General features: G+C 37.6%; 2 protein-coding genes across 4 annotated transcripts in view; both read right to left on the bottom strand.

Moving 5' to 3' along the window:
• LOC128263515 (uncharacterized) overlaps positions 1 to 24,517 on the bottom strand; it is a 123,472-nt gene that overhangs the window by 93,502 nt on the left and 5,453 nt on the right. The window lies entirely within an intron of this gene.
• Positions 9,639 to 10,469, bottom strand: LOC128263518 (uncharacterized). Of its 2 annotated transcripts, XM_052998605.1 has the most exons (3): positions 10,321 to 10,469; positions 10,063 to 10,263; positions 9,639 to 9,938 (listed from the first exon to the last, which is right to left on the bottom strand). In XM_052998605.1, the coding sequence occupies exons 1-2, from the start codon at positions 10,323 to 10,325 to the stop codon at positions 10,089 to 10,091; spliced, it is 180 nt and encodes a 59-aa protein (XP_052854565.1). In that variant the 5' UTR covers positions 10,326 to 10,469; the 3' UTR covers positions 9,639 to 9,938; positions 10,063 to 10,088. The 2 variants fall into 2 exon arrangements, with proteins under 2 accessions (XP_052854565.1, XP_052854564.1); XM_052998604.1 differs by having other exon boundaries at positions 9,639 to 10,263.

The following is a 24,517-nucleotide window of genomic DNA, read 5'->3' as shown; positions in this document are numbered from 1 at the left end:
GCAGGTGGCTTTCGCTACCACCGCTCCCCTCTGTCCACACCCACAGTAGAATAAATAAAGTTCAACTTTTTGCTGGCCACAATTTCTGTTTCTGCTCCTTCATCGTTCCCTTTGAAAGAAAAGCAAAATATCTAAAATTGTTGCAGTGCGAAAACGTAAAACAACAATAACAAATGGCACAAAAATAGGCTAAAGCGAAATAAGCCACAGAAATGGAAATAGGAGACGAACAATTTCGCTTTTTCTTCCTTATTTCATATATATATATATATTTATATTATTTTCCAGCAGTCAAGTGGGTGGAAAAATGCTGTTAAGCTTTAAAAATGTTGGCGGTCTCAAGATGCGAGAGTAATTGAGAACATATAAATACAAGTGGCCTGCGGAAAGAGGAAAAGCCGAGAAAAAATTGGGAAAAATAAAGATAAAAGCAAACAGGCACAGCTGAATAATAAGGCGAATTCGAACGAAATATGAGAGCATGAGTAATGAAATGAAAGCATTAAAGAAAGAAATTCTTTTAAAAAAGATAAGAAATAAATCAATGACATTGCACAACGAAACTCTTATTTCAATCACACACTAAAATTATAAATTTCTTATTAACAATAGCCAATGTTTTCAACAAAAAAATGTTATAAATAACAGCTATATTTTTCTTTAGTTATACAATATTATTATCTATTTCTGTTAAATTTCATTCATTTGTTTGTACAATATATTTAAAAGATAAGTTACGCAACCCAACTTAAATAAACATTTCCTTGCCTAATAATACACATTTTTAAATATTTTCCTATCTATAAAAAAAAACAAATCATTAGAATATCGACTTAGATTTTTACAGCAGCCAGAAAACTTTTCCAGGGCAAATTAAAGTTTTATTTTTCCGCTAAGAGGAAATCTTAGACGAAGCTGTCTCCCAGTTGGGTCACTTGACTCCTTTTCGCTCACAGTCTTTGTAAGTTTTTCTTCAATCAAATTAAGTAGAGCAACTTCTGAGAGCCACAGATTTATTTGCATGTTTGCTTTTCACCAGTTTATCCATTTTCCCATTTTCTTCTCCCATCCTGGAGCTACATGCTCTGATAAGGCTTACAATTTGCTTGCCATTTGCTTTTCTACTTTTCCCAACTCACACATATACCTACATAAAGATAGACTGGAGCCTGCTGCTCAATTTTATTTTCACGCTCACCAATTTCAGCTTTCCTTCGCTTTTCAGTGTTGTTTTTCTTGCATTGCGTTTTTGGATTTTATTTACTTTCTTTTTCGGGTTTATAGTTGGTTCATTGCTGCCCGCTTTCTATTTTTCCCATTCCGTCTCTTACTGTTTTAGGTGGGCGATGATGCTGACATAAATCTGTGATATATTGCCTTGCCGCTGTTGAAGCGATAAATTTCAGCTCGACTCTTGACGCATAGTTTTATGCATTAAAACCCTTTCATTTTCCCTTGCTTTCTGCTTTTAAAGCTGCTGCGATTCTAAATCAAATGCAAAGCCTGATGTCCCCTTTATTTCTGAGGGTGTGTCGTCTGATGGTACAAAAGTCATTATGAAACAAGTGTTGGCCGCTTTCCCAGCGGACACTTGAGCATAATTAATGCGATGCCACGCCCACAGCCCCGCCGCCAAAACAGGAAATGGCAACCGGAATAGATCCTCCCGCCCAGGGATTTTCATCTCCCTTTTTTCCTCCCTATTTTCCCCCCTCTAATGCGACTCGACGCAATTGTCGCTCCCAAATTAATTTGTATAATTTTACAGTCGCATTTGGTTGATGAGAGGGGAATTTCAGGGTAAGTTGGGGAAACACAAGCGGCGGGCAAAGAAACCAAAACCTATTCCCATGGGTTCCAAAACCTGGGAGAATTTAAATGAAGTTTGGTGCCACCAAAAAGTAGGCAATTATTTTGTAGGCCAAAAAGGAAAATGTGAAAAGGGAGGCTGAAGATGTAAAATAAGAGCAGGTAACTGCTCTGAAAATGAAAAACAGCTAAATATATAAGGCAACCCGCGTGAATTAATGAGCATTTTAAACATTTTAAGTTTGCTGGATAACTGAGTTTTATATTTAACAATAAACACATGTTAAGCAATAAATAAAGAGTTTGTTCAGCCAGAAATAAGACATTATTGCATTCTGAACACTAAATTACACATTAAACTACTTTATATTAAAACGATTTCCGTAGATATAGTACCGGGCCATTAATCTTTCCAATTAATTACTGAACTGCATTCCATTATCAATCGATTTCAGCAGATTCTCCGTCGTCCACTTTCAGCGTGATTAATATTTAATAGGAAATGCCAGGCACTTTTAACTATCTCCTGCTGCACTCGTCTTACTCAGCCGACCACCTATCAATTGCAATCAAGATGTAAATGTTGTTACTGGAAAACTCCGGGCGAAAGTGGATGGTGGTGGTGGCAAAGGGGCACCGGATAGAAAGTCGATGTTGCAAGACTTGATTGACTTTCACAGCGCATTTATTTTGAAGCCTTCCGGCTGCCGTTCGCCGCAAAGCCAACTTTTCAACGACTTGGCTTAAGTTTAAACTGCAGCAATGGCTAAAAATAAAGAAATTCGTGGCTTACACACACTCTTGAAACTTTCGCGCGTGCTGGAAGCAAAGTTTTCCACCCAGAAAGGCAGTAACTGTGGAGAAGATGGAGCTAAGTTATTTAGTGTAGGTCTAGGCACCTGACTACCTATAGAAAAGGAGTTCAGCTTCCAAAAAAAGAAAAACTAGGAAAATATATATAACCGCATGGCAATAAAATGTAATTCCCTGAGATTTCTCTTTTGTCTGGTTGCGCTACTTGCAATTGCAAATTGATAAATACATTTACTGCGGCAAAATGGAGTAGTTTTATATATCTGTACATTCATCAGATGGCCTGATTATCCACAGAGGAAAAAAATTTATATCGAAATCATATTGCAAAAAAATTATACAAATACAAAATTTTAAAAATTATATAAATACAAAAATAAAATACCATAACATTATAAATTGAGCAATCAATCGATTTATATTGAATATTACAACGTTATAACCAAATTTGTAAGACAAAAAATTAAAGGTTTGTAAGAGATAAATATTATTCAAAGTATTTTTAAAATTTAAAAAAATTTTCATAGTTTTTTTTATTTTTGCACGGTAAGTAAATCCCATCAGCTTTTTATGTATAAAGTGTGAGCACGTTTTGCCCTCATGATTTGGTATGCTTCAGCGATTTGTTACGCTGTGGGTGAGTTACACTTTGGTTGAAGGTTTTCCCGCTTTTCCGCAGCGCCCTCGACATTTTCCCCTTTTCCGCTGACCTAATTTACGGCACTTTCGATCGGGGCGCGACACATGTGGCTTAGTTGCTGTTCCGCTGTTTCTCTGTGTTTTGTCCGGAGTTCGTATCCCTTATAGGCAGGCTCCTTTATCCTTGGCCCTGGCGTCAATTTTTATTGCTGCGGCTTGGCCATTTCCCCTCAATTGCCCCTCGCCTGCCCCCCTCGACAGTTGTTTTTGAAGTTTTGCATAGCATAGTTTCGGATTTTCCGGCTCTGTCTCGCTCGTTTCTTTGGCCAACTTTCGGAGAACATAAATCACCGGAGCATAGTTTTCATTTCAGGTTTTATTTTTGTGGTGTTTCAGTTTTTCTGTTCTCAGAGTTCCTAACTATTTGTCGGCATGTGTGCTAGGGGATAATTTGTTGCTCTCACTTCGGACTGGCTTTAAATTTATTGTTTGCCCAGAAGAAAGTGTCAAACGCAGACGATTTTCACAATCGGATGAAAAATGAGAAAGACTCACAGCCCGTTTACTCGCCACTGCAATTCCTACACAAACTGCACGTTTGCCACTAATTATGTCCGTCCATTATTAACCCTGACGTCGAGTCAACAGTCATTGTCGACATCAAGAAAAAATAACCAAAGTGAGAATAAATTTTACTCACTTAAGCAAATTTGACAGAAAGGTTTTCCATTAGCAAACATGCTTTTGTCATTTGCGCAAATTAATGCATGGCAGGTAGAGAGGTTCGTGGACTAGGGAGTATACAAAAAACAGATGCTGCTTATTTAGGCATTCGCTTGGGTAGCTCTTAGGGTCAACTGTATGTGTTAACCTCTCTTCTATTTAATTTATTATGCCGGAGAAAAGAAAGTTAAAGAAAGTAGAAAACTTCTAAACAAAAGGGGCAACCACTTATACGAAATAGCATATTTTGTAAAGACCTATTGTGACATTTTCTATTTAGTGCATTAAACTGCGCATTTTCCAATCCGTCTTATATTGATACAAATTAATGTATTTACTTAATAATAAAGCAAATGTGTGCAATATCTTATCATAGCTCTCAGTTGACTTCACCCGTAACAAAATTTTGAAACATTCTTTGAAACACTGAAATCTTGAGAAAATCTCCCATCCAGCTTGAACCCACAAACCAAACCCCGACATCAACCAATTTCTTAATAAGTCGCCGACTTTGATTTCGGTTTTCGCTGCCCACATTAGACATTCAATTATCAATCAACCATAAACCATAATTGAAAGATCAAACGCACAACACACATGCCAAATGCACACACAACAAGGCTGGGGAAAACCGTGTGTGTGTTTAAATGGAAGAGGGGGGCTTTTCCAGCTTGCCACATTTGTCGCAACTGATAAAAGTCCCACACACACAGAACAAATGGACAAAAGGCAAAAACTGAGCCAAGGCGTAAGCGAAAAATGTGCAGAGCGTAAATAAATTACAACAATAATGACGCCAAACATGATAACAACAAATGAGAATAGGGGGCTAAAGGGGATTTCCAGAGGTGGAACGCAGAGGGGCTTTGGCTTAGAGCTGTGAGGGACAGGCGATTGTTATTGATCATCGCAATATTTTGCGCATTAAGCAGCGCAAGTCAAACCAAACATATGCAGCAGTCACTGATGGAATCGGAGGAGGGCTAAAAGTATAAAAGGAAGGGTAAAACCAACACAGTGCCGATATTCCAAGACAAAAAATTTGTTGGCAAATTTAATTTGATATTTGTCCTCCGGCTTATCTACTTAAATTGAAAAACATTATTTGTTTACATAATTAAAGTCTAAAAAGGACGCTATAAAGAAAGTAAATTTCTAAATCCTTACTTCATTTTATTAGCATTTATTGTGGCATTTTTAAATTAAACTAAAAACGCAGTCAAGCCATGATTTTTTTGCAGTGTTCTTCTGTTTGTCATGCCTTTTTATCCATCTGACTTGTTTACGCAAAAAGCCAAGAGACACAGAGGCTGAAGAAAAGGATAACATTGTGAGGGCAGCCATTCAAAGTCCTGAAAGTCCTAAGCCATTAAAGCATATTAGTTTTCACGCTGGCATATTGTGTGTCTGTATGGGTGTTTTTTGAATGTGTCTCCGTCTCGTTCTTGTAGCTGTGTTTATTTTAGGGCCATTTTTGTTTATGCTCGACTGCACAATAAAAGTTTTTAAAAAGGGATTGACATTGTTGTTGCTCGCTGCTGTTCTTGTAGTTGACGCCATTTTGGATTTGCATTGCCATTTGCTTGCTGTTTTTGTTGCTGCTTGGCTTTTGCGGTTTTTACGACACGATAACCCGTTTCACATGCAACAGTTTTGCCTGCTAAGCGGCTCACTTCGCGTATACGCAATATATTTCAGGGCTTACACTAAATCAATGTAAATGGCTTGGAACGAGTGAGGATTGCCAGTATTTAAAGAATTGTAGATTTATCAAAATGTGAAACATTAAAAAAAGCTAAATCTTTAAAGACTTTTAATGAATTAATAAATACATTTATTTTTTAAATTGAAATTGATTTTCTAAAATAATTTCGGAGAGGTTCGAGCCAAAGAGCAATCTTTACATTTTATTTTAGGAATTCCCATTATTGAGACTCAGTAAAATAGAGGTATTATAACCTTTAAGTTCTTCATTGTTTTTGCCTAGTATCCGAAATTAATTCCCATTACGTACACGCGACATTAACCCAAGGATAATCAGCTAAATAAGCAATCATTTCCAGTTTGCCACATTTCCGGGCCATTGAACCTTAATTAACTAATTAATATTTGCCTCTTTCGCCACCATTTTCCATCCTCCATTTATTCTTTTCAGCATTGCAATGCATTGGTTAAACCATTTTTTTGGTGGTAATTTAATAAAAGATTTAAGGGATTTATCTCACCCACTTCAACTATCCAAACAATTTGACAAAGAAGCACAAAAAATGATAAATAAGAAAAAGGCAGCGAAAGGAATGCAATTTATTTTCGTAATAAAAATGCATTTTTATTACAAAATCATAGCCATGAAATCTAGAGCACGGAGGCAGCGAATTTATGTGGCATTCATTATGCTGCCGGCGTTCCCTATTTTCCATTTATATGTATGTAGATAGATATATGTGTATATAGGTGAGGGTGAAATAAGAGAGGAAAAAGTTTGTTTTGGCCAGGCCAAAAAATGTGTATTAAGCTATTTGCATTTGGTTTCAGTTTTCCGTTTGTTTGCGTGTTTGCCAGTTTGTTTTTGTGTGCAGCTGCCGCACCTGCAACAACGCAACGTAGCTCAGAATTTATGTATAAAATATAGAGCGCCAATAAATGCGATAAACTGACCCGTGGGCAAGTATATTCCTCTGTACTCCCTTCCTTTCTTCTACCATGCACTTTTTCCATCGAATTTTATACATTAAACCATGGCCATAGGCACATCTCCGCGCTATTTTTTGCCAGGGCGTGTTTGCGTTTAATCCCCATGACCCATAATAATTTGTGCAAATTTATTTGCGAGTGCTTAGTGGCAGGGAATGGAGGTGGCTTTCCATCTGGCCACTGGCAGATATCGTGTAAATAAAACAAATTGCCATAAATAACCCTGCTGGCTGCCATAAATCTTGGTTAAATGGACATTTTTGCATCTTCAAATCGTCGAGTGGCGAAGGACACGAGGATACGCAGGAAACACGATACAGGACACTGAGTGAAATACATCTCTGCTGGTACTTGGAATCAGCTGAATGATAAAATGCCTCTAGACAAGCAAATGACATGAATGGGGTGTCTTGTTCGGAATGGGAAAAGTCAAGGTTGTGACCAGAATGAACTAAAAACAGTAGCTTTTATTCAGGCCAGTTATATTTCCTTTGTCTGATTCTTAAGAAAAATTTGAATAATTATTCATTATTAACATCTTAATTTCTGTACTAAAAAAATTATATTAAACTATATTGTTCATTAGTTTTCCATTTAGTTCAACGGAAATCCATTTCCTTTGCCTCAACCTTTTGCACTTTTCCCCCACTGATGCTCCCTTAAAATCTCTTTATAATCCCCCTAATCGATTCCTTTCTTATTTTGTCATTTAATCTCCCCACTTAGGTCATGTCATAACATTGTCAAACCATCAATATGCACATAAAATGCACTTGGCAATCAAATTCGAATTCCGGATCATATATTAAACAAATCCGATTTGGTTAACGTGCATTCAAGCGCACTTTCAAACCGCTCCCCGATTTCCCTTGATCTTTGCCGTTACTAACGATATGCGAATTCAATCTGAAAATAATAAAAATATCTATTCAACTCGGAGGCAGCTTCTTCTTTTTCCTGCAACTGACTATGATTCCTGATTATGATTATGACTTCAGTGTGGGGCGTGGGTGGAAACCTCCCCCCCTTGATTCCCCTTTCCATCCTGGCTGTGTTTTGATGTCGTTACCAGACATTGAACCGCATTAAACTATGCATAAATACACATTGCGTTGACGATGTCGACACATATGGAGCCCCCATATCCCTCTCATGGGAAAAAAGGGAAAAACATAAAACAGTGGGCGGGGCTGAGAGTTAGCGACGTGCCAGAGGCGTTGGGCAAATGCAATTTGATGCAGACATTACGACTACATGACGATTTTATCGTCGAGTGTAGTGCACAGACATAAACATATATCTACATATGGCTTACGGACTGTGGGGATTCTCTCTCCCTGATCACCCACACACACTTACACTTACACTTACACACGTAGGGCATTATTGCTCACACACACACACTTGCACCGCGCTGAGTGGAAAGAATCTTGCACTCGCCGTGCATTCGATGATGCTCTTAAATATTTGCATAAAAAACTACGGTTGCTGCAAGTCGTGGAATATGGTAAATGGCGTAGAAGTTTTCCCTCCTCCTGCACTTTCCCACTACCATTAACCACAACGGCAAAGAAGAAGAAGATGTTGCTGCAACAATAATAATAACAAACACGCTCCATAATCAACACGTACTTAAGTTTTGCCACCATTCTGGCCAAGATCTACTATGGCTGACTCACATAGCGCAGATTTTGCAGTTTTTGAGTTAGTTTCTTAAAGCGAAAGGGCTTTTTAGAAGGGAAAAATGTAGTACAGTATAAATTATATTTTCGATATATTAAATATTTATAAGCTATGTATATTTTACGATATACAAAACTATTATTTAGTTCCAGTAAAGCTCTTGGTTAGGACAAATATTAATTTAAACATTTTTCAATAATTTACTAATGTTGTTAATATTCATGTTATTTTAATTAATGTCATACAAAATGGCATATAATATTTTTCATCAGCTTTATACTTTCCCCATCTTCTTCTTTTCCGTATGGCTTTAATTTCCAAATAATTACTTACAAATAATCACCATTCGATTCACATTCATTTATCTCTTAAGCAATTAGAAGCCTGAAATATTGAGACAAATTAAAATTTAAATATATGTGTGCATTAAAATCAGACAGGATAGAACAAGTAAAACCGAATTGTATGATCCTTGAATTAGGACTCAGAGTTTGACATTTCACCTAATATTTTGTGCACTTTTCGCCCTTCCCTTGAACAATTGAAATAATTTTTATTATCGAACGGACGGCAGCGTTTTGATTTGCCTTCGAGAGCGCACTTCATTTTAGCAATCAACGCATGCAAATCGACGAGGCACCCGAGAACAATATTTCATTTCAATAAACAATAAACTATTTGCCGCAGTGAATAATATTAAAATAGTGCCATGGATGGTCCGATTTCCAGAGCTATCATCAATAACCTGGCTTGCCTCGCACCGAATCGGATGTCCAGAACAGGACGCAGCTAGGATTCTATTGGCACTCGATAAGTGAGGCTAAAACAATTGATTATTGTGTGTCATAAGCACACAATTCGCACTCGAGCCACGGGACAAGGGAAATTCGAGTGGGATTGGGAAGAAAACCAAAACGTACCGAAGCCCAAGCCAAACTCAACTGTCAATTGCACATACGCCGAAAGCAAATTTAAATGTTAATCAAATGCCGCCACTGAAGAATATACATAAGTACAACATGGGCGGAAAAATCCGAGAAAGATGGATCCGAAAATCCGAGAATCGAAGGAAAATTTCGCATGCATGCACAGGAAAATGAGTTTGATCTGGGGGGAGCTCGAGGATGAGCGGTTCACAAATGTAATTGACAGTTCAAGTGACAAGCGGGGCGGCGGGGAAAGGTGAAGGTAAAGGATTCTTTCTGTCCCAATAAAAGGAAATCCACAATAAAAATTCACAGCAACACATCCCCTGTCCACTTTTCAAAAATGCAAAATTCGCGCCACAAACAATTTTTAATTAAAAAACGAGAGGAAAAACTGGGACAATTTTTTGTATTTTCCTTTTTGCAGTCGGGTTGTTGTGATGCATTAAAATTAATGTCATTTTTCAGCCATTTTTCAGTAACTTTTTTACGCCACCCATCTCACGATCCTGTTTTCCCTGTTCTGCCATATGTGTCAGCTCGGCTGAACCTGTGGAAAATTTCCAAAGTTTTCCTTTTTTATCAGGTTGTGCTGTCCTTTTTGTTTTCCCATTTTGCGGTTGAATCGTTGTCCAGCTTCATAATAAAAGGCTAAGCGAATAATTGAGATATGAGTGTCAAAAAAGACTATATCCAAACATTGCATTTTATATATTGAACGAGTATTTTCTTGTCTTTGCTTTAAAGTTAACTTGAACACATATTTTCCACATACACATTTATCCAATTTTGTGAACCGACTTATACGTTCTCCCTCATGAAACGGAAGAAAACATCGTCCTTGCCATCTTCGATGCCAACGAGACGACCCCACATTACTCCTCTGCGCTCCAGATCCCCAATTTTCTTAACAACACGTTGCTTTACATCGCGATAATTCTTCATATATAGTCCCGAATTCCAATCAAATGACTCACTGACAATGAATTTTTTTAGTAAAAAATTTTTAAACTTCATTTTTTTTTCTACTTACAACATTGTGATAGTATTTTGTAAAAGTAAAACAAAAATCGAAAGCTAGATGTTTCCTTGTGAAGTTTTGGGGTTAAACTAAATGTTTTTCAAGGAAGCCTTAAAATTGCTGTGGAATTTTTCAGAAGGGCCTACGATGTTTTGAAAAATATGCTTTTCTGTACATAGTTAATATTTGGTAGTGTTTTTTTAATAATTCTTAAAGGACAATAATTTTTTATAATTTTTTTTGTATTTCTATTAATTTTTACAAACATAATAGCATGAAAATCGTTTTTAAACGCTTTTTTATTTTAAACAAACGACTTTTTCCACTCTTTTTCCTTTCTAGGCACTCTTTGTTAGCTGCATCATTACTTACGCTTTAATTGCAACAATTTCCTGATTTGATGCCCAGTGAAACGGCCGAACTGCCGTACAAGCTTTTCCCGCTTTTCCAGCGTTTTCCCCACTTTTTCTCCTGCGATATGTGGCGGTCATAAAATCATTCATGCCACATAAAGTGAGCCGCAGTGGCAACAATGATGGCTTCGTGCACCGAAAGACGAGTGCTCCGGCCATATGATGTTACACTTTTATGTTCGCCATCGCCAAAAAACAAACCCTGGGGCACCGAAAAAAAAAATGAGGAAACGCACACCCACTCCCAGGAAAATCATAGCCATATAAATAATCGCTCTTACCAGTTGCCCGCCGCCAGTCAAATCAATTGGCTGCAAATAAAACACAAACATAGTGAGCGGAAAAGACTCTGCAAATACAAATAAATCGCAGCATTTCCGCAACGGTCATGCTCTCCCGCTTTTATGATTATTATATAAATTTTCCCTTGAAATGTCATAAAAAGCCAGCACAAATAAAAAGCATCGAGGAGTGGTCTCATCTTTCTTCCTCTTCATTTTTTTCCAGCTTCTGATGATGTAGCAGGAAAAAATGTGCACGTCATACGGGCCAAATTCGGGAACTGGGGAAAACGAAATGTTAGACACATGTCCCGTCTCTGGACCAATATTCAAATTCGGTTGGCTGGACCAGCGATTCCCAACTTATTAAGTTGTTAAAACATGATTTGTGGCCTTCTCACGAATCTCATACCACATTTGGCCCCCCATAAAGTGTAAATCCAAGTGCTGCCCCGTGTGCTTAGTAGATTTTCTCAGCCGGCAGTTTATTCCTGCAGCTTATGAATTATGAAAGTTTCTTTTTTTGGGAGGGTTGTGCGGGATTCAGTGTGTTGGCCACGCGTGTTGGCCATAAACGCCCGGCTTTATGGGCCGCAGAGCCTGGCAAATTGAAAGTGAAAAGTTAAGTTGAGTTGTGCCGAGTGGCTGGGGGGAAAAGCCCATTGGGGTCGCGTTATGGGGCATGAAAAGCAGGCCATCATAGTGCGAGGAGTGCTGGAAAATGGACGAAAGTGTATGAAAAGTACGGCAATTACCCGCTTTCAAAGTAAGCCTAATAAATCACCGGAACCAATTTCATTCTCACTTATGGTTTCACTGAATTTTAAAATGTGGGTTACAAAATTTGAAAACTAATTTAACGAGTAGGTCAAAAACAAATATGTATTAAATTTTAAAGCAAAACAGTTTTAATTTTCAAAAATATTCAAATAGAATGGGCCTTTTAGAAATCAAAAAAAAATTGGTAAAATAAATAAAGCTCAACTTCAGCTTATAAAATATTCGTTTATGTCTCGCCCAGCTTCAATCTTCAATTTGCAAATTACTTTTATGGAGCATTTTCGTGCTGTTTTTTACTCAGTCATTTTTTTGGGGGTTCCACTTCCAATTCATTAGAGCTGGGAGCTTGAGGAAAATGTTAATGATTTCCGTAAACATGGCCAAACAAATAACGAAGCGTTGGGCGACAGAAAGCTCGTTGATTTTTGTTTTTTATGGCTCACTTAAAAGGAAGCGGAAATAGTGAAAAGAAGAGGGAAAGCCGGAAAAGCGGACGGCGAATTTTTAACGTGTTAATGCCAAGGCGGCTGCTAACAAGTAGACAAACAGAGCGGGCAAAAAAGAGGAAATAGCTCGGAAAAAGTGACGGCCAATGGAAGGGGATGTCAAAATAATAAGGGCCAGGAGGGCGGAGGTCCAGATGAGAAATGAAATCAACGCCGTTATTATTTGTTGTTTTTTCCCTCCGTTTTTCCTGACAGACATTTTCTCCCCTTTTTTTCGGCAACTTCTTTCACAGCAATTGCTTCTTGCTGCTTTTCCCTCTGGCACTTCCATTTGTGTGTATGTGGGTGTGTTTCCACAAATGAAATTTAATTGCAAAAATAATAAAAACAAAGATAGAACTGTAACAACGAGAGTAGCAACTTCATTTGCATTGCGGTTACAAAGAAATATATACAAATGACTAGCGAATGTTGTTGGTTTATGCTGTGGGGTAATTATGTGGCTTTGATTTTATTCCCCAAGTAAAAGATGGGAATTCTGATCAAAGAAAGATATGAAGTTGTTAACATATGTAGGAACAATGCAAAATTCTCAAACCACAAAACCTAATTTTATTTTTAAGGTTGAAAGACTCGTTACTTTTTTCATTTCATTTTTTAACATTATTGGTCACAGTTATTGTAGTGTTAATATTTTCATTAAGCATTTTAATCTGACTCTTCCGAACAGGAAGCATTTAAAACTGAACTCAGAATGAAGTTAATTTTCTTAGTTTGCGCATTATATTTATTTGGTTTTGTACTGGGCACAAAAAGTTAGTAGTGTCAACCAAAAACCTTACAACTAAAGCTGTCTTTCTTCCAGGAAAATGTGAACTTTTTGCCGAATATATGGGTGCGTGCAAAAGAATAGATAAGGGATACACCTATGATCTTGGTACAAATAAATGCCTACAGACGAGCGGAAAGTGTAGAGGAATTAAGAACTTTTTTAAAGCCCTCACGGAATGCGAGAAACTATGCAAAGAAGACTCTAATGAAGGCTTTTAAAGACTTTCACATTGGATAATAATGATGTCATTAAACTATAACACAAGGAAGCTTTAGAATCTAAGCATTGAAAAAATCCAAATAAAATCGAGTACCCGTAGTCAATCACAAAATAAATGTCTGTCACATAAGTCATATTAGAGTTGCATAATGAATTAAGTGAAACACTTCGTATGACTAGATAAGATTATTTAGTTAACGGAATTGAATTTCTTTATTACCTCTGCATACTAAGCATTTGCCATTGAAAACTTAATTAATTTTTAACATTATTAAATAATCGCTTCGTTGCTATCTAAAAGCTATTATCCGAATAATACAGATTATACAAATTGCATTTAACTATTCCGCTCTTCGCTAGAGACACAAAAGTCCAACTCCATTTCTAATTTTCTCCAACCACTAAATACTAAACTGACCCACATAATACGCAATTCAATTAGCCAACTGATTAAATTTTAATTGGCCACCATTAAATAATGGATGCACAGAAACAGAAAAACAAAACATCACAAAGTGAGCAGTCGCTTCGCAAATATCGAAAAATGCCCGATAGCACATTGTTTGCCATGCTCACGTGAGCCACTTCAAAGCAAAGTTCGCAAGGCAGACCATTACGCATCCGCCCCGTTAGCCAGCTCCAAATAATTTGGCCTTTGGCCAAATAAGTGCCAGAAACGGCGAAGGGCGTTGAACATATTTGTAAAAGCAAACAATTTTCAAATTAGTAGAGAGTTGCAAAAATAAAACTCCCTTTAACCGCGCACCGCAGAAATTCAATGTGCTATAGACATTTATGGAATTTGCTGTTGCCAAAAATGTGAAAAAAACGAGAATTCCAAAAAGTTGTTAGTTCATTTTATGCATTCTGTGTGTGAATGCTTGTTTGTTTCCTGAGTGAAAATAAAACGACGGTTATAAAATTTTATGTCGATTGAAAAGCACGCGAAAGCATATTTCCTTTATGGCTCTATTTTATTTACCTACTGCTGGAGCCCTTTCGCTCCTAGCAGCCTGCAATTCCGCATTGCGCGCCAAGGACATTATTCATTGTCTGCCGCCCGTTTTCTTTGGGGGCCACTTCAGAGTGCAAGAGCAGATAATAATTCTTACATGTCGCAGCAAGTTGCAATTCCTGGTCCTTTAACTTGGACCCCCGCCCTGTTAGTTTCTATTGCTTTTCCCTATCTCATGTTTTTTTCTTGTTGGCCACTGCCTTTGTCTTTTGGCGTCTTTTGTCTTTCACTTATGCATGTGCGTTGGCCCAGCTTCCGTTTTCTGCGATTTCCACTCTCTGTGGTGACTGCACTGGGAGAAAAATAATCATTTAAGTCAGGATTAAGTGTTTTGTCTTTAAAGTCGAAATTACATTACTTGGGTTTTGGAATAAATTCTACAAGTATGCAATATACCACTCAAATAAATTTAATACAAAAGACGACGTTCCCATTTTTTTTTTCCATTGTAATCTATTTACAAATTTCTGTAGCTTAGATGAGTGTTGCTTAACAGCTTTAAACAGCACCTGTTTTTTAGCAGAAATATGTTATACTATTTCCGCCTCGTTTCCTTTTCTGAATTATACTTTTAAGGCTAGTGTTTATGCTCAAATGTTCGCACTACTATCTCGCAGTGTTTTGGTGTGGGATTTTATGACGAGTCGAGCCTGCCACATGAGCCCCCGTGGCATTTGGCAAGCAGGACAACGACAACGACAGCGACAACGACAACGATGTCCCATAAAGTGCGAAAACTTAGGAGCAGCCAAAGCTCAAGATGAAACTGGCGCACAAGCTAAAACTACGTCTGTATCTGAGTCTGGAGCGCTTCTACTCTAATACTTTGATAATCCTTGGCTCCAGCCGAACACACTAAGGCACAAGCACAATAACTTTTGATACGCCGGAATTCCCTTTCCCGAAAATCGTCCTGCAATGGAGACAGCCATTCAACTTTGTTACTCGAGCTTTATCGCAGTTTCGCCTGTGTTTCTGTGTCTCTACATCTCAATCTGTGTGTGTGTGTGTGTGTGTGTGTATGTGTGTGTGCGGGCAAATTATATAAGCATGATAATATTGTATAACACATCAGTGCCCAATCCCCCCACCCCTCGAATCCCCACATGGCACAATGGCAACTGTGGCTCCCTGCCAATTCACTTTGTCTAGTTTCAATTTCAATTTGATTTCGTGCCACTCGTTGGCATCATTTTGATTTGCTTATTTGTCCGACTCTTGTTTATTTCCCCTTCCCTATCCTGCTCCTCACATTTATCACTCGGATTTTCTCCTTTTAAAGTTGCAATGCCTCTTTAGAAACTTGTAAAATTGATCACAATGTGGGGAGAACTTTCTTATCAAGCCAATGAGTAAAAGTTTTGTATGTTGCAGGTACTCGTTCTCTTTGTTGCTATTAAATTTTGCGTTTCTGGGGATTGAAGTGTGTGTGCATCAAAGATTCGACTAGAGAATACCTTAAGCACAAATTTACTTTAATAAATATAACTTATTTTTCTAACACCAAGTTTTAATTTTTTTGCATTAGATAATTATTAAATTTAATTTAATATTATAATTGATAAAAGAATTTATAGCCTTGAAATAATATAATTGAATAATATAATTATGAAAATAAATAATTGACTCGGTTAATTTGTTAATGGAAAAATATTTTTTTTAAAACTGTTTTTGTTATTTCAAGCACTTTCTGACAACTTTTTTCTACGGTATTATTTCCTGTTGCTGTTGCTGCATTTTCAACAAAAAGCGGGGGCGTTGGAAAACAACCGCAACAGCCGCTCCCAACCGCAAACGCTTTTTCATGCCAGGCCAACACTCTCGTCCAAAAAACAGCAGGAGGGATTTAATACCGATGGAAAGAGAAAGAGTTCTCTATTTAAAGAGGGACAGGTAGAGAAGGGAAAAGTCTATCGCTTCATAGAGCCAAAAACCCAGCAGGCCTTCATAATTACAAATTGATAACAATTTGAACGTTAATCAGTTATGGGATATATATGCCCTGCCGCATCGACGAGGCAAATGGAACAAAGGGAAGTGATGAGGGAAACACGTTGCACATCCACTCCGGATGTGCACAATTTGTGCTTTATTTGCTAGATCAATAGGCCACTGATAGGCATGGTTCAAATATGTGGTTACGCAGACGACTAGAAAACTGGGAGTTATTGAACAAATGAAAATAAAAATAGTTAAATATTGACAAAGAATCCTATTAGCAGTTCAATTCAATCTAAATCATTGAGCAGAAGCTTATAATATTTTCAAAATGTTCAAATTTATCACATTAAGTTCATAGTCAAAATAATTCCAATAATATCCAATTATGTTTTGATCTATTATATAAGAATAAAATCAAAATAACAATTTAACATCACACTTGGTAATTTATTAAATAAATAAAATAAATATTAACTTGAAATGGCAAAACAAACAATTATAATTGGTTATTTTACCACTTGTCTGCTCGTTTTACTTTTCACGCATGCTTAAAGTTTTAAAGCAATTTAAATTACAAATGTTTTCGATTGGCATGCAAACACGCAGAGATGCCACACATGTTAGATAGTTTCATTTCGGCTGGCAGAGGAAATTTGAGGCCATTGATGAGCCCAATTTAATTGATAATATTGTTGACCGGCGTGGAGTGTTTGATGGTTAAGGCTTAGCCGGCGCCAAAAGTCGGTCACAAATATTTGCTTATTTGCAGGGCAAACATCGGACGATATAGCAACGTCGGCCGATGTGTGTTTGCACGTTAAACATTTGCGTTTGACTTATAAATATTTTATCGCACTGCAGTTGCAAATTTATGTTTAATGCGCTGCCACATGTATGAATGTCTGAATACCCCTCGAAATCCACTCAAATTATGCACAACGCGTGCAGAGAGCTCGGCTCTAGAGCCTTCGGCAAGAAGAGGAAGCACAAGTGGGCGGCTGAGGGGGCGTGTCGGCCAAGGAAAAAGGAGAAGCAGCAGCAATAATGTTGTATAACTTTACATAGACAATTATTTACAAGTGCGCAGTTAGCAAGCCAACAACCGAAAACCGAAATGGAGGCGAAAAGGACAGGTGGTTTCGGTCGAAACTTTTCACACTAAGGAAACCATTAAAAAACAATTTTTTTTTGGGGAGTACTCTGATAAAAGGTGGTGTAAATTTTTAATTTTTTTGGAAAGAATATAATTTTTTTCGTTATTGCTTAACCTACAGTTAAATTTTGTAGCAAAATTATTTTACAAATGTTTTTTGTAAAGTTTTGTAGATTTAATATTATCAAGTGAAATAATTGTACTATATTTTTAAAACGATTTTAAACATAGGTTGTTATTTAACAATTAATTAAAATTACATTATTTATAACGGAAATAATTGTTAAAAAATATATATTTTGAAAGCATTAACCGTAAAATGTTCTTTTTTAAATATCAATTCTCTAACAAAAACGAGAAAAGTAGCCTGATAAATCTAACACAATTTGACCTCTCACATGCCCATAAAACACCAATTTCCAACCACATTAAGGGACCCCAATGGAGCGCATAGAAACATTTTCGCTATCCATCTCCCTTGGCATCCATCTGCATGTACGAGTGCCAAAGTCTCGGGCTTAAGTGACACTAACCACTCGGAGGGGGGTTGGGCCAAAATAAGGGGAGTTGGGAAAATGCGGAGGCCGGGAAACCCACTCCAAAATAACCCCAAAAGCACTCCGTACTCCGCTCCTCAAGTTGGTGTTATGTTTTGGCTGCTGATGCTGCTTCTGCTTTCGGAGAGCAACTCAATCTAAATGCGGTACAATGACATCTAAAGTGTTTGGGCTAGCTTTTTTCCATGAAGCCAACTTGTCAAGCCAGAACCCCAAACTACCCCTACTTTTCCGCCATATATACATATATCTCTGCAACTCAGTGACATTAGTTCTGCTTTCTTAGAAATGTGTCACGTAATTTCCAAGAGGAGCTGGTCTGAGAATTGTATATGGCTGGCATTTAACTTAAATGTATGTAGAGCATTTTGGCATTACGCATGCCACACTCAACCACGCTCTGTCTCTTTCTAGCGGCCCTTCGCACGCTTTCCCCCACACACACATCACATTGCAAAATGTGTGTCAGTTGACGTTTAAAGATCGTTAACAGTTTGCACAAGGTGCCGACTGCGTTCGGGGAGAACTCTTCCAGATAAGTCGCAACAAATTCTGACTTGTTCAACAAATATTGGCCCTGAAACGTATTGGCTTTCAGAAAAAAGTTTGCACATAATTGTTGCAATCCAAATATCGTTACCGCAATTAATATCGTTTCGAATTCATAAATTATAAATTTTTTTTTCACTCAAAAATTAAATTCTTAAAATATGGTAAATATTAAATAAAATATAACATTAATATATAACCAACAAATATTTAATTTAATTGCGTTAAAGGTAAATAAGCAATATAGATAGATATATAATATAAATTCTACCTTTTATTACTGTGTGGTAATTATATAGTAAACGTTTTTCCCCTGCCGTTATCTGCTGCACACCCAGTATTGGTTTTAATGATTTTACGTGGCTGCAGTAACTCAACAAAAATACCCACGTAAATTGTTAAATATACATATCGGCGTGTATACAACTTTCAATCGATGAGCCCTGATTAAACCAATCGACCGCAGTGGCTAAGAGGGGCTCGGAAAAAAAAGTTAAGGCAAGTCTCTGATGTTGCCAACAAATCAGCACTTAACGTTAATTACGATTTTTTACGCTGATATGGCATTTAAAATGATTTGCTCCTTGTATTAACGGCATGTTGGAGTATGGAAGCAAAAAGAAAAATGGGGGAAAAAAATAAAACCAGCCAGAGATTAATGAAATGCACGTCCGTTGTTGGGGAACAAAACTTTTGTTGGCAATTGACTGCAGACAAGAGGGAAATACACAGACACACATTGGGAAAACAGTATGCAGTTGACATTAACTGTTCTGCGCAGCTCGGGGGTTTCCCTGGTTATAAAAAATGGCGCTCCAATTTGCTGGTAGCCCGGTTCCGATTGCGGGTTGGATGTTTCATATGCAAATTAGTGCTAGAGAGCGAAAGAACGGAAACAAAAAGCACGCCGAAAGTGGAGCCCTTGCTGCTGCTGTTGACTTAATTGTGCGCGCATTAAATTGCTTAACCAAAGGGTCCTTGAAGTGGGCTAACTCTCAAGGTAAACTCGATTCCTCCTGCTCCCTGAGATTATACTAATTTTATGAAAGCCAAAGTTGCCAATAGGGCATGTAACTTTTCTAGACAAACGATTGTCACCTTTTGTGTTTTATACTTATATTACAAAGAGAATAAAAACAGTGTTTTCATAACCTTGCCATTACCTTGCCATAATAATCCAAATGAATATTTCATATAATAGTACTCAACAATAACTAAACTAAAAAGTTTTTGATTTTCTTTTAGTCAATTGCTATCACAATTTTGGAATTATTTCTTTTGTTAATTGAATGTAAATGCCATTTCAGTATTTACCTATTAATTTCCTTTGTATTTAATTTGTTCTATAATTAAAGGTTAAGGCCCCCATATTGTCTGATTTGTCAAACTTCTTCCGCTATCGAACAAAAGACAACAATCTACATATTCACATATTTAAGTTACATTTAAAAACAAACAGTATATACACTTGTGCACGTAAATAGTATACACTCCCTTCAGTAAACATAATCCCCTGCCCCATTTACATTGTTGTTTCCACGCAGTTTACGATTGTTATTTGTTACACTTCCAGTTTACATCAAAACTGCTGTCTAGGCCTGCCATTTTCTCACTTTCTCCTTCCAGTTTGTGTGTGTTTGTGTTACTAGAGATGTCCCTGCCACGACCCCTTGCGCCCGGGGCCCGCCCACTCATCATTACATTTCATTAAGCCTGGGCCAGAATAAAGGGGCCATAGCCGGAGTCAAGATTCTTTTCGGGGCTAAGTTTCAGTTTCTGTTTCGGTTTCTGCTGCTGTTGCTTTTGTGTTTATTAAACGCTTTTCGGGGCGCGTGTTCATTCAATTTGTTTCTATTCCAGCCAGAGATCTGTGCTCCTTGTTCCTGTTCCTGGACTGAATGTTATGCTTACATGCCTGCGTCTAAATAAACAGCGGCAACAAAGCCCGAGCGTGTGTCTGTGTGCGCGCTCACAAAATCGTTTTAATTGTTGTGTTTAAATAACAGACGAGCCTGGAGCTCGACAGAGAAATTGGGGAAGGGACACGGAGCGTGTGTCGCGTAGGCGTATACTTAATATGACGCATACGCCGCGTGTTCGCCGTGTTTGATGTCGTACGACCGTGTCACATGAAAGCGAACGAATGAAATATAGTTTCTCAGCAAAATTTTAAGCTCTTCTACCAGGAAGCAAGAATAAATGCGTGGACAAAAGGAAATCAATTGGAAATATGACTTATTTTCGGGTCATAAATTAATACATCTTGGAAAGAAGCGATAAAAATGAGGCTTCTCATAAATTAATACCAAGTATAACTTAGACAATATATAGAAGCAATGTTGAACATAAAGATGCCTTAATAATTTTTTCACAATTCAATCCACAAAATGATTGAACATCTTCGTAAAAAAAAAACATTCAAAATAATGCAGAATGTAACACTTTAGAAATTTCAAGCAATCAATGTTTTTGATTCTTGACAATTTTCAATTTCACAAAAACCAAGAACTTCTAATTATTTTTTTACTTAAGTTTTAAAGTTGTTTACTTTTGTTATTGTTCAGCCTAAGCGTTGACCTTCTGCAGCTAGGCCAAGTGCAAAAGTTTTCTGTGTTTTTATTAATTCCACGAGCATAGGAAAATTTATTGAAAATGCCTGTTGGCAGGACACGTAGCAAGAAAAACTTTTGCCAGTAAACGCATTTCGTTCTGTTCTGTTCTGTGTTTTTTTTTTTTTATTTTGTACGTGATCTCAGTGGAAAAAACAGCGTAATTAAAAACGAGAAGTCGTTGGCGCTTGATGTGTGTTTCTGTAATGGTGGAGGCAGTTGTGCTGTGGATAAATTTAGACAGCGTTTGCCATCTGATATGATAAATCTACTTAATCCAATAAGCAAACAGCGGGGGAGCGGACCAAAATTGAAGCGTTGCGTTGCGATGCGAGAATGCGAATCGTGCGTGCGCAGCAAGCGAGGGAAAGTGCCAAGTTTTAATTGTGAAAGTTTAGCTGGGGAAAACCTTGATTTGCGGGTGGGGAAAGCTGCCGCATAGACACACAATCCCAGCAGGTGTGGCAAATTGCTGCCCGCACTGGGACATCGAAGCCCGCATGCGACAAGCCATGAATTTAAGTTGTTCTCTTCCTAAAACCAGGGATCTACAGAGTAAAAAATCAACGTGTCTAACTTATCATGACAAAAAAGTTATATATAACGAAACCCCAAATTATATTCACATTCTACAGATATATTTTAAGGTTCCTACAGCTTTAATCTTTTGATGAACATTATTAACATAATGGAAATATCAAATGTGAGTTGTTTTTCTCTGTGGAAGGATGTTTGTCCTGCCATTCTGCCAGCCGACTGTGCTGTCACTTTGCGTTACTTGTCATCAGCTTCATGCGTTTTGACATTTTTATTAGTTGAATACTCCTAAGCAGCACGCTCCATTGCCTGGGGTCTCAGTCCGGAGTTGTGTGTCCTGGGCCTCGTCCTTGTCCTCGTCCTGTTACGTCTTATAAGTGTTTACTACGTCATGAAGCGCCGGCAGTGCTTTAAAGGATCCCTTTTGGTTTCAAGGACAGCTTTCAGTTCTCAGCGTGTCGTTTTACAAAAATTGCACCCAAGGCCTTGTCAATTTACAGTCAATAGATATGGAATAAAGTATAAGCTAAAACATATTATTGATTGTTAATTAATAGGCTTATTTTAAATTTAATTCCCGCCTGTTTAAAAATATATTTAAGCCTTAATGGCTTTTCTAACGGAAACAAGACCAATCAACGTGCATTAATTATTTTTCGTTTTTAGTTGTATTTTTCTAGAAAGAAGAAACATGCTTGACATTTTCCAAATTAACAGTTTCCTTCCTTGCGATGACTAGCACTTTTTGGTTTCAGAAAATTCAAATTATTATTGAATTCAATTATTTAATTTAACATGCACTTTCCGCACATTAAATGCTTGATATATTTGCTCAACTTTTCATATCAAATAAATACCCAATATGCAGAAATTCCAATCGTGGCTTTAATTTATGCCATTAAACAGTTAAATTAGTCACGCAACAACAAATATTAAAACAACAGATGTTAAATAAATATTTGAATCAAGTACAGTTCGATGCGAGTAAAAAATGTAGTGTGCAGTGTTCTTTTTATTTCGCTTTAACGAAATAACCAATGTAACCAAAGTCGAATGGAAAAATAGTACAAATTCCAGGATTTAAAAGCGCAAAGCCCGCAGTTACAGAATTAAAATAACTTTAATTAAAACAATGAAGGGAATACCTACGCACACAAAATAGTTTGGGTAAATCACAAACTTTGATCCCAAACGCAAGTTCCGACATTTTCCTTTCAGCGTCAGGATTCACAACAATTTTCCCAACTTCAAAAGAAGGCACATTAAAAATGTGCTCAGCAGGAGGCGATGCTAATAGAGTGTCCGAGGACTGTGTAGAAATTGCCAGCGATATTTATGACGGAGAAAATACCCAAAGTCATACAACGACCTCAATGTCCATTTGCTAAAGTTGCCATAAAAGAAGCGCCCCTGCACCAATCCCCGGGCACAGAAAGTTTTAAGCATCTGGCGTAGGTCCGAATGAAGGCAAAAGGCAGCGAGAGCGAAACTTTTAAATGAAATTTTTGTGTTAAAGTTTTGTCAGGTGAGGCCACAGGTAAGCAGCCACGCAATGCGACAACAGCAAGCTGGCTTAGGGTCAGCGGAGCGGCCAAGGAGCCTTCAAAAGCACCTGGAAACCACCCGCTTTATGAGCCACCGCACCACCGCAGCGGTCCACCGCAGTCGCACACCATCGAACGGCGGACGGAGGACGGAGGACACAAAGTTGCAGCTGTATTGTCACGTAAAACGGTGACAGATTCCAAAGACGACGATGGCAGCCAGGCAAATAACATTAAAACAACAAACAACAATGGGCCATTCCGGCAGCAGGAGGCAGTTGGTCTCATCATCATTACACTTCGCGAAAAGTATGCCATCTAAGCCATAACACAAGATACATGCAAAGCGTAAATGAGAAAATGGGTTAAAAGAAATTTAGAAATTTGTGTATCCAGGACCAGAAATAAAGAAAGATTCAAATAAAATGAACTTTATTTCGCAATGTGAACAAGTTCCTGTATTTATTTTTAGATTAAGTACTCCCAAATAACAATTTATTTCTTTCGCTTTTTAGAAACACTTATAGCAGAAGTTGTCTTGGACAATGATTTGATATCAAGAACGTAAAAAATTAATTGTAAATAAGTTTAAGCCCTTATAAAACTTAATATTGTATAAAAGGTAACGGACATGCACTATTAGAAAATAGATTATCACAACACTAACTTTTTTTATCCCAGAAATAAGGAATGTCACAAGAACACAAACTTTTTCTATTACACAAATTAATAATTCCAAATTAACAAATCCAACCACCGTGACTTTGTTCCTCTGTCCGCAAAATGAAATTAGCAACACATGCCGGCCCGGGACAGCGACCAAAAAAAAAAATAAGGCTCCATTCAGCAGCTCCCGGACGAGAACAGCGCAGCGCGTTCGTTTGCATTTAAAGTAATTACAAGAATATTCTCCTCACATGTTGGCGTGTGTGTGCGAAGGACATTTGCGTTCTTTGTGTGCCTAATGCTCGGCCAAAAATTATGACAGCTGCGGCTGCCTAAGCAGCCCAAAGAGCTAATGCGTTTTTAAATATTCTGCAGCGGGAAGTCGGTTGGCATTAATTAACAGTCGAGTGCAGGCCACGACGTTGTTGTGGCTAAAGATTTGGCGGATAGCGAAAGGGGATTGCGGCAGATTGTGCAAAAGGCTTGCGGAAAGTACGAGTCCGGAAAATGTCTGCATATTTTATGGGCCATTTAAAAGCGAGTAGAAACAATGTCCTGAAGAGTTGTATCAACGAAGTATGTTGTCAGAAATTAAATATTTGTACATCCGAAAACTAAATACAAGAAAAAATAAACAGGAGTAAAATTACAACTGAATTTTAAACAA

The sequence above is a fragment of the Drosophila gunungcola genome, unplaced genomic scaffold (genome assembly GCF_025200985.1).
Source record: "Drosophila gunungcola strain Sukarami unplaced genomic scaffold, Dgunungcola_SK_2 000001F, whole genome shotgun sequence".
Classification (NCBI taxonomy): domain Eukaryota; kingdom Metazoa; phylum Arthropoda; class Insecta; order Diptera; family Drosophilidae; genus Drosophila; species Drosophila gunungcola.
The sequence above is the reverse complement of the archived record's forward strand: the minus strand, read 5'-3'. Positions and strand labels throughout refer to the sequence as shown.